This window comes from Equus asinus, chromosome 18 (assembly GCF_041296235.1).
Source record: "Equus asinus isolate D_3611 breed Donkey chromosome 18, EquAss-T2T_v2, whole genome shotgun sequence".
NCBI classification, from domain to species: domain Eukaryota; kingdom Metazoa; phylum Chordata; class Mammalia; order Perissodactyla; family Equidae; genus Equus; species Equus asinus.
The window spans coordinates 24,216,824-24,234,505 of NC_091807.1; the positions used below are offsets into that span (position 1 = coordinate 24,216,824).

The window sequence follows — 17,682 nt, forward strand, 5'->3', positions numbered from 1 at the left end:
CATTCCTGCAAGCTGTGAATACTCTAAGTATTGTCCTACACATCAGCATTTGCAAAACACAATGATTTTCATCATACAATATGAAGAAAATACAGTGCATCCTTAACTTAAAGATCAACAGTGTCGTTGTGGCTAATGCCTAACCAAAGATGAGAAGTCCTAAGGTTCAAATAGAAAAATGGTTACGTTTAACACTAAATCTAAACTCACTAAACCTAAGTCACATGAATAAACTTAAACTCTCTTCAAAGCACTCTTACACAACATACAACACCCAGGCTGATAAATATTTTAGCAATGAAATGAAAAACAACTTCCAACTCTGAAAGCTCACCCATCAGGCATTTTCACACTGTAAAACAAATACTTTACAGCAATGATCCCAGGGGCATACCAATCGTCTGCCTTTACCAAACCACCATGCCATGCGGACAGCTTTCCACATTTGCTTACATTTTGAAAATAACAGGCCAGGACTGCACTGGGCTTAAGTTGTCAAAAAATATCATGCTTTAAGTTTAATTGGGTAAGAACTATGGACATACACAAGCAGTCTTCCAAAAGCTGAAAGAAAAAAAAAGCTTAATGTCAGTGTTTCCAGGAACAGACCCCATACACACAACAAAATGTGTATAGTAATGCCTTGTCAATCTTTCCTTTCATTGGACAGTTGACATCTCAACCAGTGTTCAGAGTCACATCTCCTGGGTCCTAACGGTCCCCTCAATTCCTACTCCGACAGTGCCCACGCCAAAAAAAGACAAACTGAGTATCTCCTATTACCATCCTGCAGAAAGATTCTAGATATGCCCGGTGATTTTATTTACCCTGCCCCAAAGGAGAGTTTTGTCCAGATCAGGCCTGGCCTTGTCAAGAAGGCCAGATTTTCTTAAGGTTCCTGGCTCCATATTTCACTGATAGCAACCACCTACCATTAGTACATATTGAAGGGGACAGAGCAACATGCAACAGAAAAAGGAAGAACCAGGGTGATGAAGAAAGAGACTAGAACTCAGAGGACAGGACTGGGCTTTGACCCTTCATATGTGAGTGATACTTGCAGCTCAATGTCTCCAGATCCTAGTTTCTTTATTTGTAAAAGGAGGGGGCATAGAAAGGTCTTATGGCTACTACCTGTTCCAAAACTGATGATTCTTTTCCTAGACAGTAGTATGTTGAGTTGGCCCTTCTACAGCTGCAGCATCTAATATGGTAGCCACTAGACACACATGGCTATTGAGTACTTGGAAAGGTGGCTGGTCTGAATTAAAATATGCTCTATGAGTAAAATTTTGAAGACATAAAATGAAAAAAAAGAATGTAATATATTTCATTAATTTTTATACTGACCGCATGTTGAATACTTGGATTTATTGGGTGAAATAAAACACATTAAAGTCTGTTTCATCGTTTTCTTTTACCCTTTTGTGTGGCTACCAGAAAACTTTAAATTACTTTTAATACTTTATACTCATTATACTCTTACTGGACAGCACTGCATTAGAGTTAGGTCTGGGCATTAAGTGAAGGCCAGAGGAATTCTGAGATGAAATGACACCAGGAGAGCATCTGAAAGGAACACTACCAATCCCAAGCTCTTCAGCATTAGACTTGGAGCTTATAATTTACATATAATACTTATAAATGGCTGTTTTAAAGTCATCCTTTTGTTCTCTTATTTTGCTCACCAACAATGAATCAATAGCAAATAACACTGGACCCAAAAATAATCAATATCACTTCCTTTACTCCAAGGCTAAATCGTAATTATGAACTGTAGGCTTTAAGCATAATCCTAAATGGATGCATCTTTACACAGGCACTTATAGCCTGTTTTCAGTTTCCTTTGAAGTGAATATATATTTAAAGTAATAATTTATTTTACCTCATAAAGATGATCACAATCTTCTTTTTTTTAAAATTCATGTTTGAATTTAATAAGAACTAAAATGAACTTGCATGGATGGACCACATGTCATCGAGGTCTAACTAGAAATTTTTCCACTAATTTTTGCAGTGTGCATCCATTTAATGTATTTTAAATGATCAGAGAAGCAGAGATTGTTTCTGGAGAGTTCGTTTACTTAGAAATACATCAGATTATGAACAAAACCAACAAAATACTTGTAAGATTCAAGTAAGCCGAGAAGGAATGCTCAAGTATTCTTCTCAACACATTCTTGGACTGCCAACTTTTCCAACTAGGTGATCTTAAACAAAGGCATACATTTAACTGCCTGCAAGATCAACTACCAATTATTTAAAGTCAGTAAAGCAAGCAATGTCCCCAACTCTCCAATCCAGGGCCAACTAGGGCATACTCATTTCAGGGGGCGCTTAAATTGTGAGGAGTAATTATGTCAAATATTTTCAGATATATGAAAGCACAACAGAATTCAGAATAAAATATAAGTTCTTTGGAGAAATTTAAAAAAATAAAGTTTTGGGGACCAGCTGGTGGTGTAGTGGTTGGGTTTGCACACTCCACTTTGGTGGCCCAGGGTTCATGGGTTCACATCCCAGGCACGAACCTAGCATCACTTGTCGGACCACGCTGTGGCTGCATCCCACATGAAACAGAGGAACACTGACACAGATGTTAGCTCAGCGACAATGTCCCTCAAGCAAGAAGAGGAAGAGTGGCAACAGATGTTAGCTCAGGGCCAAGCCTCCTCACCAAAAAAAATAATAATAAAGTTTCTCAAATTATATAAACTATATGGCCATTAGAAAATTACACAGAAATTAAAGAACAAGATTTTCTTTATATTTTCAAATTCTATCTAATAGAAGTAAAACAAATTTTCAAATTTACATGATGTAAATTACTACCCACTCTTTTTGTAGAGAAAAAAAGTATAATTTCAAAATAGGGCCAAGGTAATATGAGAGAAACATACATTCAGACACATGTTGGCTACTCTTTCTGATTCTCATTATCAATCAATAACTATTCCATACACAGACAAATCGTCATCTGTTTTTCTGAAGGCAGTATCTAGAAGTCATATTTCCTTGATAGATACTTCAAAATAAAAAAAGAAAAGAAATGCCAAGATTTAAGATGATCAAACTTGAACTATGCTTTTGATTACTCTTAAAGAGAACCACGGGTTCAAAAAGAAATAATGCAGAAAATAAAACCAAGAGTAGTTTTCAAGGAACCTTGATATTTTAGACATTTCCTTAAGATAGAACCATGTATAATATGTCAAACTACTGGGACATATTTAAATAAATCTTCAGGGGCTGATAAAATGCCTACTGTAAAACCCAAAACACTTCCTAATGTTGATGATTATATCAAGCCTGCTCAGGACTCTAGGTTTTTTCCCACATCTCTATTTCATCACATACCTTCTGGTAAATATCTTCATTTGACCACTTCTACAATAATTGAAATGAGTAAGAAAACAGATAAGTAACTAAGATGAACTTTAAAACGGCAGCCCTATTTTTATGGATATAAATATATTAAGGTTTGTTTTCTTCTTTTCCATAGATCTTTCCATTCTATTTTTTTCCTTCTCCCCAAAGCCCCACAGTACATAGTCGTATATTCTAGTTGTGAGTGCATCTGGTTGTGTCATGTGGGATGCCGCCTCAGCATGGCCTGATGTGCAGTGCCATGTCCGTGCCCAGGATCCCAACCGGCGAAACCCCGGCCACCAAAGGGGAGCGTGCAAACTTAACCACTGGGCCACAGGGCCATCTCCCTTCCATTCTATTTTAATAACACAGGTGCAATAAACAGATCTGAATGGCTGTGTAGCAATGGAAAAGAAGTTGAACGTGGTAGGCAAATGTAGCTCAAAAGAGGTTCTCAGTATCATGCTCTTTTCTAAAAACCTCCAAGCTTGTTTTATCTGCTATTCCTTTCAAAGAACAAGTACAACAAAATTGCTTTAGGGAAGTCTTGAGATCAAATGAACATTAGTTTACCAATAGGGAGAGTGAACTGACACTGCCATTATTATCCACAGAGCCACTAGAACTATACCTTTTTCCATCACTCTGATTGGAAGGACTTTCCAGGAACAACAGTCTAAATCATCTTACGTACAATCAGCCAGAGTGAAGGCTCAGCTCTTGGGTGTTCCTGCCATAAAAATAAAAAAGCATTCCCTATCACCTCCTCCATCACTCCCAAAAGATATGCTTCCTATGTGGTTAATGAGCAAATAAGAAGTGGGCAAATCCCAAAAACCTACTCTGACTGCTCATGGAGAATCTTTCCTTTGGTTTGGATCAGAATTTTATTAATTTATTAATCAATCTACCCATTTTCTTCTACATTCCTTCGTATTGTATTTACTCTGCATCCCACAATGCCAGTTGCCACCCAGTATCCTGCCTCTCCCTACTCCTTAAGAGAAACTGCAATGTATTCCTGGTGGGAATACTCCCAGGTAATGGATCATGTGTACCAGCCTCCCTTGCAGCTAGGTGCTACCATCTGGCTAACGAGATTAAGCAGACATTGATAAGGACTTCTGAAAAGGCTCCTAAACCTAACTGAACCACAGTATCAATGGACACCCTCATTTTAGGAACATCTAAGAGCACCCCATTGCTGAGAAGAAGTTCAAACTCATCAAGGCATCCAAAGCTCTTAATCCCCTACCCACATTCCCATGCCTTCCTCTTTTGAACCTTTACACCCTTGCTGTTCTTTCTGTCTGGAAAGCCCTACCATGCCTCAGTTAACCTCCACTCGCCCTTGAAACCAAGTTCCAATTCTGCCTTCTCTATGAAGACTTTATTCGTTCTTCCATTATAGCCTTTGGCACACCGTGCCTAATTATTTCTGCATTTCTTTCTTTCCCCATGAGGCTGCAAAACCCTTCAAGACACAAACTGAGTTACTTCTCTGTTTACGCACAGCCCCACAAAGACACTAGGGCTCCTGTCATGACCAAAACACAGAATACATCCAGTATATGCCCATAAAATGAATGTTTTTAAAAATCCAAGGTAAGCAGGGGCTGGCCCAGTGGTGTAGCTGTTAAGTTTGCACACTCCGTTTCAGCGGCCCAGAGTTCACCGGTTCAGATCCCAGGCACAGACCTATGCACTCCTTATCAGGCCAGGCTGTGGCAGGTGTCCCACACATAAAGTAGAGGAAGATGGGCACAGATATTAGCTCAGGGCCAATCTTCCTTGAGAAAAAAAATTCAAAGTAAGGGGAAGAACAATGCAGTAAGATAATGAATAAGTAATAATAAAAAACGTAACTCCAAGTCAGTGTCAATATCACATAAGTCAATCTCAAGTCTTGAGAAAATTCGGAATAGAGACAAACAGGTGAGCACATAATCCAAATATCCAATTAAACATCCTGCATTAAAACTTTCCCTCATCTGCTAACAGAAGAATCGATCGATGGGCCCAGGTAGCATTTCATGTGTTCCAATTCTGAGATGAATGAGCAAACAAGCAATGAAATCACATGTCAAAATTTTTTAAAGCATAAATAATTTAACAACAGTAATAAACCCTTAGAATGATGTCTTAACCGAAGTCTTTTTTTTCTCCAGGAAAAAAAACTTACACTGAAATTTTTTTCTTATCTCTTTATTGGCTATTTATGAAATCAATAAATACAACTAACAAGATATACTGCAATGAACTGAATAATTCCCATCTGTGTCCTTTCAACATGACCCAGAAAATTGACAATGATACACATTTAACCTTTGAGTCCAGCTCACAAAAGTAAAGTGAAATAGTCACACGGCAAATACAGACAAGGAAAAGAATTGCCTGGAAACAAGGTGGGTCGGCTTCCTATCTTGTTTATTGAAGGATGTCCTCCCTGCCTGAGAATGTTCATTATCTTTGTCTTGGGTATCTCCAAAGGCCGTGCTGATAAATTATTCACCCCCCAGTTCCCGGGACTTGCACTGTCTGAATGACATCTCTATCCAGCAGCCTTTGCTTCTACAGTTTCAGCCATCTGGTCACATGGCTTCCCTCAGAGGACTCTCTCCTCTCATATCCCACTGAACAAGTATGCAGCGATTCCAAAAACTGCAATTTTGTCACAAATGTCCTCTTGAAAGTGGATCCCTTCACAAATCCTCAAACTACCAGCAATGCGAAAGTTGCTTTCACGTTTGAACGTCCTCTCAGCTAGCCAAGAACCTCCCCCACACAAAACAACTACAGGATTTTAAAATTCAGTTTACTTTTATTAGACTTACATTTTCTTGAGTCTGTGGTGTAAGAGGATTTAATACTTGACACAAAGCACTAAAAACAAGCCTGAGAAAACACTAGCCAGATACAAAGCTAATCATAATGACCTCAATTAGATTTTCCATGCCTGTCAAGTTAATAGCATAAAGTGGGATTGGCTTCAAGCCCTTGAACTTGAAAAGTACAATTTTTTTTAAGAGAATAGAAATAACAATTCAATTTTTTTCTTAAAGGGCCAATTTTGATTTTGGTTCACACTAAGGTAATAAGTTAATATTAGCTGTAAAATGGCAAAAAAAGTAGTAAACTGAAAAATGACAATGCTGATGAAATGTTCATTTGGATGGCCACTCAATTTAATTCCAATACACATTTTCTTTCTAAGCTCCACTATCTCATTTAAACAAAATCATTTCTAGGCACCCTCAAGTGAAAGGGTCTCAATTAGAGAACTGATGAAAAATTTTAAGAATGAGGTAATTGTTACTGGCCAACTGAATTTCTGAAATAAAGAGTTGCAAATAACTGAACATTTTTAAGTTATTGACAGCACTTATGAAAGCTTTTCACAATAAAATGTTCTAAAAAAGGGTGCAAAATAAATCTTATTTAAAAGGCTTTAATTTTGCTCTCAACGCTTGGAGTGAGGTGTCATTCACAATTTTCTAAACTTAAGAGAAGTTAATTCAACTGTCAAGAGTCAAACACATAACTCTTTATCACCACAATATAAAATTTCTAGAGTACTCACTGAAAATATCTATCAAATATTTAGTAAATACCAGATGGAAGGCATTTTGGTGAGTGATGGAACAAACTACAAGAAACAGTTTGTGATCACAATCAACATTAACTTCTCTCCACCACCATTTTTGGTTTTAATATTTAACCGCTCTAAGCAGATCCCCTGGCCACAGTTCTTCTTTTACATCATAGTGAACATATAGTTCCCTCCTCCAGATATCTAAGTTTACATTTTGGGTAGTGACCAGATCAGAGACCTTTCCTGATAATAACACATAAAGTGTCACACCCACAACACACCTCCACATGGCATTCCCCTATACCTTTACCCAACTTAATTTTTTCTAAGTACCTGACTACTTCCTGTTTCTTCTGTCTACCCTCACTATACTGTAAGCTCCTCTTATGGGCAGGGACCTCAGAAATATTTGTTAAATGAAGGAGTGCATTTTCCCTTTCTGGGTGTGCCCATAAAAATCTAGGTTTCTCTGTGTATGAAAATAAGCTAACCACTTTTCTATAGAAATTTTATTTTAATTTTAAATTGCTAACTGATTTAATATGTAAGTATCTGTGGATAAATTATTCTTAGAATGATTAGTCTGCATATTTGCTAGTTTCTGTGGGAGTTTAAGAACTCATCAGTTCTATCTTCAAAGCAACATACAGCAATGACAAAATTATTTGTTTTATTTATTTAATTTTTATGGGTGGGTTTTATTTTTGAGTCACCCTAAAACTTGTGTGTGCGTGTGTGTGTCTGTGAGAGGAAGATTGGCCCTGAGTTAACATCTGTTGCCAGTCTTCCTCTTTTTGCCTGAGGAAGATTGTAGCTGAGCTAACATCTGTGCTCTATTTCATGTGGGATGCCACCACAGCATGGCTTGATGAGTGGTGCTAGGTCGGTGCCCAGGATCCAAACCTGTGAACCCCAAGCCGCCAAAGTGGAGCTCACAAACTTAACCACTACGCCACCAGGCCAGCCTCCTATATTTGTTTTAAAAAAAACCATAATAAGCAATTAAGAGGATCAGTATGAGGAATATTTGTTCTTGAATATTACTTTTCATATGACAGGTTTTAATGTTAGTCTCTGAAGAGTTAAGCTAAGATTTCAAAAAAATTGCCTCAGTTTTAAAGGCTCAACCTTCAGAGTAGATAAGGATTCTTTTTTTCTGAAAGATAAAAAAAGTCAATACATAAGGCTAAAAAATAGTGGATATCTATCTTTATCATGTATGCCTATTAATTCCACTACAAAATAACTGAGTAGTGTTATTTACAAAACAGCAATTATGCTTTTGAAAATTCATCCAATAGGAAGAGCACATATAAAAATCCTTTTTTGGACTAACCAAGCCTTAATAGACAATTCTATTTTCTTTGTTTTTGATTCAAAGTAAGAATTATGTTGCCTTATTATTTTTATTGCAATCAAGCATGTGCAGACATGGAAAAAAACTAAACAAATGAGTTTGTGGTAACTGGGAATAAGGGGTCAGGTCTAAAGTATACAAGTGTATCTCAAGGGTGGGATTGAACCTCTTGTTTTTCTTCCTGTAAAATGCCTCTGTGGGGTCAAAATATATTACAGTCATTACAGCTCTGAAATTTCACAAAGCAATAAGAGTAATCATGCATTTCTTCACTTAATACAAATGATTTTCTTGATCCTGCAGATCTCTATTCCCATAAATATCTAAGGCTGAAAAGTAATTTATCAGTCTCTATCATCAGGGATGCCTGTCATTCTTCACTAAAGATAGTATGTGGGTTTCTGTGGAAGAGAATTGAGAGCATGAGACAAATTATTAGATTCTCTAAGAAAGAATCAGGCAAAGAACAATTTCACAGCGACAAAGTAAGTTACCAAAAAAAGGGTAACTTTTCTTGCTCAATCAAATTTCTCAGCTAAAAGTCATCTGAACTTGGGGGGAAAAAGAAAAATTGAGAGACCATCTGGAAATTAGGAGATACAAACACTACTTGGGGGTCTCTCACTAAGAAGACCTTAAGAATTCTAGAATTTGCTCATCTACAAAACAGACTTGTTCTTTTCCCTGTCTGTAAGGTTAATCTTGCTTATTCCTTGCCACTGCTCATTGACCCTACATACGTGGTTGTGGTACCATCTCATTCATTCCTCACTGTTATCTACTCTGAGCAGAATGTTTATTCCAAACATGGCTATAATAATCACATCCTCCTTCTTGAACCCACTTTTTTTGATTGAGTAAGACAATGATCAATCCATGAAGTGGTGTAACAAAAATCCACATAGATTTCTTGGGACTTTGCCTATTGATTCTTCAATGTGTTAATCACACTTTAACCACAGTATCACTAATTTCACGTACTCTCCAATAATCTTAGCCTAATTTTGAAATTGAGATCAAAAATATTTTATTTTGTAAAGAGCAAAATATGCTGATTAAAAAAATGTATGCTTTTAATTAAGCAGTAGATCACTATAAAGTTTACCATACTCTGGCTGGTAATATAATTCATTTTATTTTGAAAATTGATTTCTTACAGAAATGCTGCGTTCTCAAGTAGTCTGCTTTTTGGTTTCCTCCTCTGGTGCAGATCATTTCAAGTTTCCATTCTGCCTAGGACCATAATTCCACAGGACCGAAATTCTTTTGCTGGAATTTGAAATCTTCCATTTCTGTCTAGATTGGCAAAACTTGCTTATTCATTTTCTAGAAAAGGTTTTGCTGAAAACTAAACCAAGCTTGTTCACAGCTCCGTACACATAGCTGATCATCAACTAATAGCTAAGTTAATAATCGAGCCAGCGTACACACTTGCACAGTATTAGACAAGTGTGGCAAGCTGCCAGTGTGTACACATTTAAAACAGGTCTTTCCTACTTATGTAAAAACTGCTTATACTTTTTACACATTTCTATACTGTCTAAATTTTTCAATGAGCATGAATTATTTTAATGTTTTCCCAAAAGCCAATTGAAATATAAAATACATCTAAATATTTAATAAATGAAATGTATTCTAAAAATGTTATCTGCAATGTCCTTTTTTAATTTAGATCAAATTCATTCATTCTTATAGAGAACAAACTGCCTGTTTCCTGCAACAGTCTTAGCTGGTCAGTGAGCACATTAGTCAGTAAATGAAACATCATAGAGTTTTTTTTTTAACTTTCAACTATGTGCGAGACCTAAATGTATCATTTTACATTATCATCCTCATATACAGTAGTAGTAACACTAATACATGGGGGTCTAGCGGTTAAGATTTGGTGCTTTCAATGCCAAGACCCAGGTTCATTCCTGGTCACGGAACCACACCACCTGTCTGTCTGTCAGTTGTCACACGGTGGTGGTTGCGTGTCGCTGTGATGCTGAAAGCTATGCCACCGGCATTTCAAATACTAGCAGGGTCACCCATGGTGAACAGGCTTCAGTGGAGCTTCCAGACTCAGACAGACTAGGAAGAAGGACCTGGCCACACACTTGCAAAAAAATAGGCCATGAAAACCCTATGAACAGCAATGGAGCATCATCTGATATAGCGCCGGAAGGTGAGAGGATAGCACAAAAAGACTGAGCAGAGTTCTGCTCTCCTGTCCACAGGACCACCAGGAGTCGCAATTGACTGGACAGCACCAACAACAAAATTAACACATAATGCTAATAAGGTGTCATTATGTTATATACATATATATTAATTCATATAGTGTTTCCAACATTTTACGTATATACTAACTCACTTGATCCTCAACAACCATAACATTATTATCCCCATTTTACAAAGGAAAAAACTGAGGCGTGAAGCTAGCCACTGTCAACAGCTCAAAACGGACAGAGCCAGGATTTAAGGCCAGGCCATCTTGCCCCCATGCAGGCTCTTGATCAGTATGGTCCTGCCTTCCCTGAGCATGTGAGAAACTCAATGACTGGGTGTTGCGGGCCTAACCTCACGCTGATGTGGAAATCAACAATATAAATACAGGAACAATTCCACTACTTTCCATAGAGCTGGGCTTTTTTGTTGTTGTTGTTGTTAAAGATTTTATTTTTTTCCTTCCCAAAGCCCCCCGGTACATAGTTGTATATTCTTTGTTGTGGGTCCTTCTAGTTGTGGCATGTGGGACGCTGCCTCAGCGTGGTTTGATGAGCAGCGCCATGTCCACGCCCAGGATTCGAACCAACAAAACACTGGGCTGCCTGCCTGCAGCGGAGTGCGCGAACTTAACCACTCGGCCACGGGGCCAGCCCCAATAGAGCTGGGCTTTTACAAACCTCTCATCTTCCCCATTTCAATCACTACCTTCTTTCACAAAACACTATAATCCTAGCAAAGTTCAAGCTAAATCCGTATTACATGTTTCTTCAAAATGTAGCCACACAAACTAAATCTAAATAAAATGGGCTCTGAGTTCCCTATTGCAGCTAAGACTTCACACATGTGATCCTGAGTCGTCTGTATCCATCCCACTTTGTTTTTTTTTGTTTTGGTTTTGAGGAAGATTAGCCCTGAGCTAACATCTGCTGCCAATCCTCCTCCTTTTGCTGAGGAAGACTGGCCCTGAGCTAACACTCGTGCCCATCTTCCTCCACTTTATATGTGGGATGCCTGCCACAGCATGGCTTGCCAAGCGGTGCCATGTCCACACCCGGGATCCGAAACAGCGAACCCCAGGCCACCGAAGCAGAACGTGCGCACTTAACCGCTGTAGCACCGGGCCGGCCCCTCCATCCCACTTTGAACAGGCAGCTAACTAACCTATCAAGCACCACTTTTTCATAGAAACATTAACTGATGAACATGTCCAGACTTTTTTTTTTAATGAATTACTTTATTCCTAAAGCAGTCCTTCTCATCCAGTTTTTGGTGGATTTCCACTTCTACAAAGGTACCTGTAAAGCATATCTACTAATCAGGATTAATCTGCAGGGGAAAATTCACCAGATTTTTTTTCCAAAGAAAAATACCAGCAGCTTGACTGAAATGGCTATTTCTTAAGCTATCCACATTAAACTGAAGAAACAGTTACATAACATTCTCCCCTTCACTACGGTTTTCATTTGCAAATTCAGCTTTGAGGGTTCAGGTACTATTTGCTTTTCTTTTCATGCACAACAAAAAAATTAAGAAATAAGATATTTTCTTGTTTAAACTTTCTTTTCTTCCCAGGGGTGTCCTCATTCCTTCACCTTAGCTTCCTCCAGCCCCTCATGAGGGTGTATCTGTATATTGGCTGGGTGACACAGGGTGACAGAGTTTCCAAAGACTTGAAGAATATGGTATTGAGCATCAATCCCCACTCAGTACATCTGTATCTGGGATCCCCCTAGGAAAGGATGCCACCTCACAGTCAAGTAGAATACAGAGAGGTAGAAAGCTACCAGCAAAAAACCAAAACACAAAGGAAACATCTTCCCCACCTTCCTCGTTGTAGCTCAGCGAATCACATTTTTTTGTCGCATACTCACTCCCTCAGTCAAGGTCCTACTGAAGAAATCATATCAGAACTCTCAGATCCTTCTTTCAGGCCCTTACCTTCAGCCTCTCAACTCCTTATTCCGAATTCCCTCCTCCTCTCCAGAGTGTACCGTGCACCTGTCCTTTTCGTCGCATCTGTCACAGTTCATGAATTTGCATTTATAATGATTTGTTTATTTTATTTTTTAGAACTTTTTTTGGTGAGGAAGACTGGCCCTGAACCAACATCTGTTGCCAGTCTTCCACTTTTAGCTGAGGAAGACTGGCCCTGAGCTAACATCTGTGCCCATCTTCCACTATTTTGTATGTGGGATGCTGCCACAGCAGTGCTTGAGGAGTGGTGCATAGGTCTGCACCCAGGATCCGAACCTGCAAACCCCGGGCCGCAGAAGCAGACCATGTGAACTTAACCAATACGCCACCAGGCCAGCCCCTAATGATCTGTTTATTATTTGTCTTCCTCACTAGACTGGAATCTTCACGAAGGAAAAGACTGTTTTGTTCACCACAATATCTTCAGAGCTGCGAACAGAGGTTGGCCCCAAAAGGGAATCAATAAAAGTGTCCCAAATGAAGACACGGAAAGATTAAGAAAATTAAACGCCACAAATGCACCACCCACACCCTCAGGTGTGCGTGTGTCTGTCTGTCTCGAAGGGAAAAGCTGGGGAGAGGCATGCAAACAAATACTGTAAATGCAAAGACTTAACCTCCCCTTCCCATACCTGGGATCCAAATCTGGATGAAACAAACTCCCCGGAAATTCTCCAGCAGTATCTCATCCCATTGTTCCTTTATTCTTTAAATATAGATGTTTACACTGTAAGGCTTTTATTCATTATACCAGTTAATCTGTACTTTCCTCTTGGTACTTAACACTTTCTATTTTCTTTCAAAAGCATGCGCCTGTCTTATTTACTCTGCAAACTTCCTGGGAGCAGAGGAGTAGGGGTGGGAGGCAATGAGGTGGATACAGCCAAACTAAACCTTACATGCTGGAGCTTTACATTTAAAGTACATTTATAAGGTTTACCTTTGCATTTGTAACTGATATAACGAGGCAGAGATTAAAGAAGAAATATACTAATGATAGATGCCTTGTAAGTCTCTTAAGGTAATACAAGTCCCTACCTAGATCGAATTTGCAGAAACAGAATGCACATTTCCACTGAATTTTATTACACTTCTTCAGTGAAAGGCACATAATAGCTATGCTTATTTCTAGAATGCCTGACAACCTTCATCGTCATACAAATATCTGTATACAAGTCACGAGGATGCCATAAACGGTGAAACACGGATGCTCTAGCAGCATGGAGAAAAGCCTTATCCATAGAGACAACCTTCCCGTTTTCCTTCAAACCCACGTTCAATGGACCACATTCTTTCTTTTTCATTTTTTTCAGTCATTCCGCATTTAACCTTGTCATCTATTTAAGTTGCACATTCCTTTCATTTCCCCAGTCAGCACCAGGGATCCTAATTCTATCTGGAGTACTTTCCTGCAGTACTAACAGCCTCCCAACGCCGTCAGGCGCCTCTGCTGGTTAGGGTGACAAGACAGAAGCTTCTGTGCCCTGCCAGTTATCATGGCTTCCCACTAATTAGCAAGAAACAGTGAGTCCTTACAGATCCCTAGCAAGTCTGAGCTTCACTACTCTGTGCGCCAGTGTCTACCATTAGGGCAGTACTAGTCAGTACAAGTAGGTACAGATAATCTGTGAATGAGCACCACCATCAAAGCAGATAATCGTGATTAGGTTAAGCCCTCCTCCATGGAGGAAAATAAAACTTAAGAGGAAGGGAGTTTAAATACATAAATGTCAGGGTCTTTTAAACTCATAGTCTATCAATACACCAGGCAAAATCACCAATTCAGGTAACCTCACTTCCCCCAAGCCGAGGCCCCGTCATCACTGCCCTTATTCATTTCTTTTTGAGAGCCACCTGCAGCAGACCTATTTTCTAAGCCCTACAAAAGGCAGTCAACTCACAATTACATCTTTTCAGTGGACACAGATAGAGCTGGATAAACCCCCCTCAAACCTCATTAGAGTGAATTTGCCTATCCTTCCACCAACACCTTGCAAAACGGACCAATGCAAATCTCACCTCCATCCTTTGAAGGAGGTGCCAACAACCAGTGAAAATGTCCAAAAGGATGACAGAAAGAGCAAAGAAATGCAACCAAACAGGCCAAAAAATAAATCTGAATCATATTTGCCTATATGCTGCCTCTTTTCATACAGAAAAAAATATTGCTCAAAAAAGTTAAATATTTACGTTTTGATGAACACTTCAAATAAAGGTTATGATTTGCTTTTAATAACTTAATTTGTGTTTTTCAATGTGGGGTAAGATAATCAGAAAAACTGAAATAATGGTGGGATTAAATGTAAGTCATCAGAAAAATTAGAGTTCCCTTAATTAAATGCATTTTTTAAAAATATGGAAAACTGAATTCTTTAACTCTTAAAACAATCTGTTTTAACTAGCCCTAAGGTGATTCCTAAGCCACACTTGTAGGTAAAAACCAGAAGGGAAAAAAGTTCAATGACCTTGTAAATTAGGAACTAAAAAACTGTAATGTTGTGATAACCTCAGCGGAATTACAGGAAAACAGTTGTCCGGAAATCATTTTGGAAAATTACCATGAGGTAGGGGGAAAATGAGAGGAAAAAAAAGGGAAGGGGAGGTTGCAAATAGTAAGATGCAGAATGGGAACCCAAAAGATGCGAAATACAACCTCCTCTGGCCCAACCGTCACGCAAACAACTTCTAAGCATCTTTAGATAAAAAAGAAAAATAGTCATTTTGCACAGGCGTTGGCTGAATGTTCGAGAGTTGGATGAATGGGGAAGACTTGTTATATACACCTAGCGGTGGGTGGATTTCACCAGGCTGCAGCCTCCACACAGCTTTTCTTTGCTGCACTGCAGAGGCGCCATCTTCTCCGTCTTAATCTTCACTCAATTCAATCCTTTTATCTGCACCCTAAAAAGAAAACCCTGAAGACCCTCCCCAGCAGCCCGCGCCCCCAGGGAGGGCTAAACCAGAGTGCCCAGCTCCGCCAGGAAGAGGCCGCGCCTTAATCAGACAAACACCTCCTTTGATGCACAGGAGGGGAAAGCTCGTGCCTCCCCACCACCCGCCACTGCCCTTTCCAATGCACGCCCTACTCTTCGCGTATTTCTCCCCAAGGACTTTACATCCCAGCATAGAATTAACAAGCCTCGGAGGTGATGGGGGTGGGACGCTGAGGGGCCCCGAGGCTCCGCTCTGGCCCCCTCCGGGAGAGACGCGCAGCGCCGGGAAGGGAGTCGGGCGGGAACCTCGGTGGCGCAGACTAACGCGGCTCAGCCACCGCGCCCCGGGCTGGCGAGGGCGGGGTGTCGCGGCTTTTGTTCCCGGGGACCTTCTCCCTCCCCGGGATTAGCTAAAGGTGCGAGTGAACGGCAGGGGCGTCCAGGCTTGGGGAAGGAGCGCGGTGGCTGCGGGTCTCCAACCCCTCCCATCTCTCGCAACTTACACAAAAGGGAGACGCAGAAATGTACAAAGTTTGCCTGCGAAAGGTAGTGCGCGACCCTGCTTGGGGTCGCCCTCCGGAGGCCGCCGCGAGCAGCGGCCAAGAGAAAGGAGGAGGAGGTCGGGCGGGGAAGGGGCGCTGGGAATGCGAAGTGAAGGTGAAACGGGGCAGAAAAGGCAAAGGGAAGCGGGGGAGGGGGGACGCCCAGCTTCCCGAACTGTCCCGACTCCTTCTCCCCAGGGCCTGAGAGAAAGGGAAGGACAGCGATTAAGAGCTGGGGACAGGATCCAGGGACGCTGCATTTTCAGTTTTCCCCACGTGCTCCCTCCCCCTTCCCCCCATTTGGATGTCTCTCGCCTCCCTCGGCCCCCGACCCCCGCAGGAGGAACTGAGTCAGGGTCTAAGCTCAGGATCGCCTCCTCCTCTTCTCGCCCCCGACTGGCGCGGACCAGGGAACCGGACGCCTCGCCCGCTCCCTCTCCGCGGGCCGGAGCGCGCGTCCCCGGGGCAGGGCTGGGCCGGAGGCGGGGATGCGCAGGGCGCCTGCAAGCGGGGGCGTAGGGCGCTGAGGGGAGAGGGGTCGCCTTGACTGCCCCCGGCTTCTCGGGATTAAAGACTTGGGAGGAACGGGTCCCCAGCGTGCCCCCCGTCCCCAATTCTGAGGCGCGGCACCCACCTCCAGCGCCCGAGCCGTCCAGGCGGCCAGCAGGACCAGTGCCAAACCGGGCAGCATCGCGACCCTGCGCGGGGCGCCGAGTGTGCTGCTGTGCGAGGGGGATCCGCCGCGCCCTTGCTCTGTCCGTGCCGCCACCGCCGTCGCCGCCGCCGCCTCTGGTGGCCCCCACGCTCGCGCTGCTCCGGGTGCTCTCTGCCACCGCTGCCGAGGAAACTGACGGAGCAGGAGCGCGGCGGCGGGGCTCGGAGCCCGACCAGTCAGCTGATCCGGCCCACCCCGCTAGGCACCCGAGAGAGACCCCTAGCGGCGCCGCCGGGGAGCTGCGCGCGCTCGGCCCGGCAGGGGCCCGCGCCCCGGTGCCCGCAGGTGCAGCGCCCCCGGCTCCTGCAGTCCCCCGAGCCACCCCGGCCGCCGGCCACCTGGGCTCCGCGAGCAGCAGGAGGGAGAGGCTGGGGCCAGGAGCGGGACGGTGCAGGCTCAGGGAAAGGTGAGTCGTAGGACGTCCGGGCTCCAGAAAAGTCGAGAGCGCTCTCCGCTCGTTCCCGTGAGCTTGACTCATCCGACCCCGCAGGCCTCTCAGGGATGTCGTATAAAAGGCTGCTGCTGGGATGCGTTTTTATCCGCATTTCGTTTTTTGTCTGGGTTTGGAGCGGTGGGGGAGGCGTTTCTGGTAGAGAATGGGAACACGACAAGCTTAAAGGAAATAGGATTTCTTTGCTTGTTGAGAGAGAAAAAGCCTCATTTTTTCCAGTCAAAAGCAGCCACGAGCAGCCAGCAATTTCTATCTTTAGAATGAACCGAAGGAAAAAGGCACCGGACCTAGCGAAGAAGCTGGCGACCCATTTACTTCTCTTTGAAAGAAGGATTTTTTATTTTTTGTTTATTTATTGTGGGGTGGGTTTTTTTTTTAGAAAGGAGTCAATGGGGTTTTTATCTGGCAGGGATGTAACATCCATCTGAGCTGAGGGCGAAGTGAAAGTTAAGAGGCAAAGGATCTGGAGAGAGGGTTCTTATTTGGCCCCCAGAACTAAGAACTCCTGACCTCAAACTCTGTCCTTGTTCTTCGTTGT

At 42.0% G+C, this 17,682-nt stretch overlaps 1 protein-coding gene across 6 annotated transcripts in view; it reads right to left on the reverse strand.

The window, feature by feature from the left end:
- The window catches only part of APP (amyloid beta precursor protein), a 253,740-nt gene extending 236,749 nt beyond the window's left edge, over positions 1–16,991 (reverse strand). The window contains exon 1 of one of the 6 annotated variants that reach the window (XM_014859018.3): positions 16,613–16,991. In XM_014859018.3, the coding sequence (XP_014714504.3) occupies positions 16,613–16,669 (57 nt within the window). In that variant the 5' untranslated portion in view covers positions 16,670–16,991. The remainder of the gene's footprint in view (positions 1–16,612) is intronic. The other 5 variants (XM_014859014.3, XM_014859016.3, XM_014859017.3 and 2 more) reach the window with 5 other exon arrangements.
- Positions 16,992–17,682: the final 691 nt, after the last annotated feature.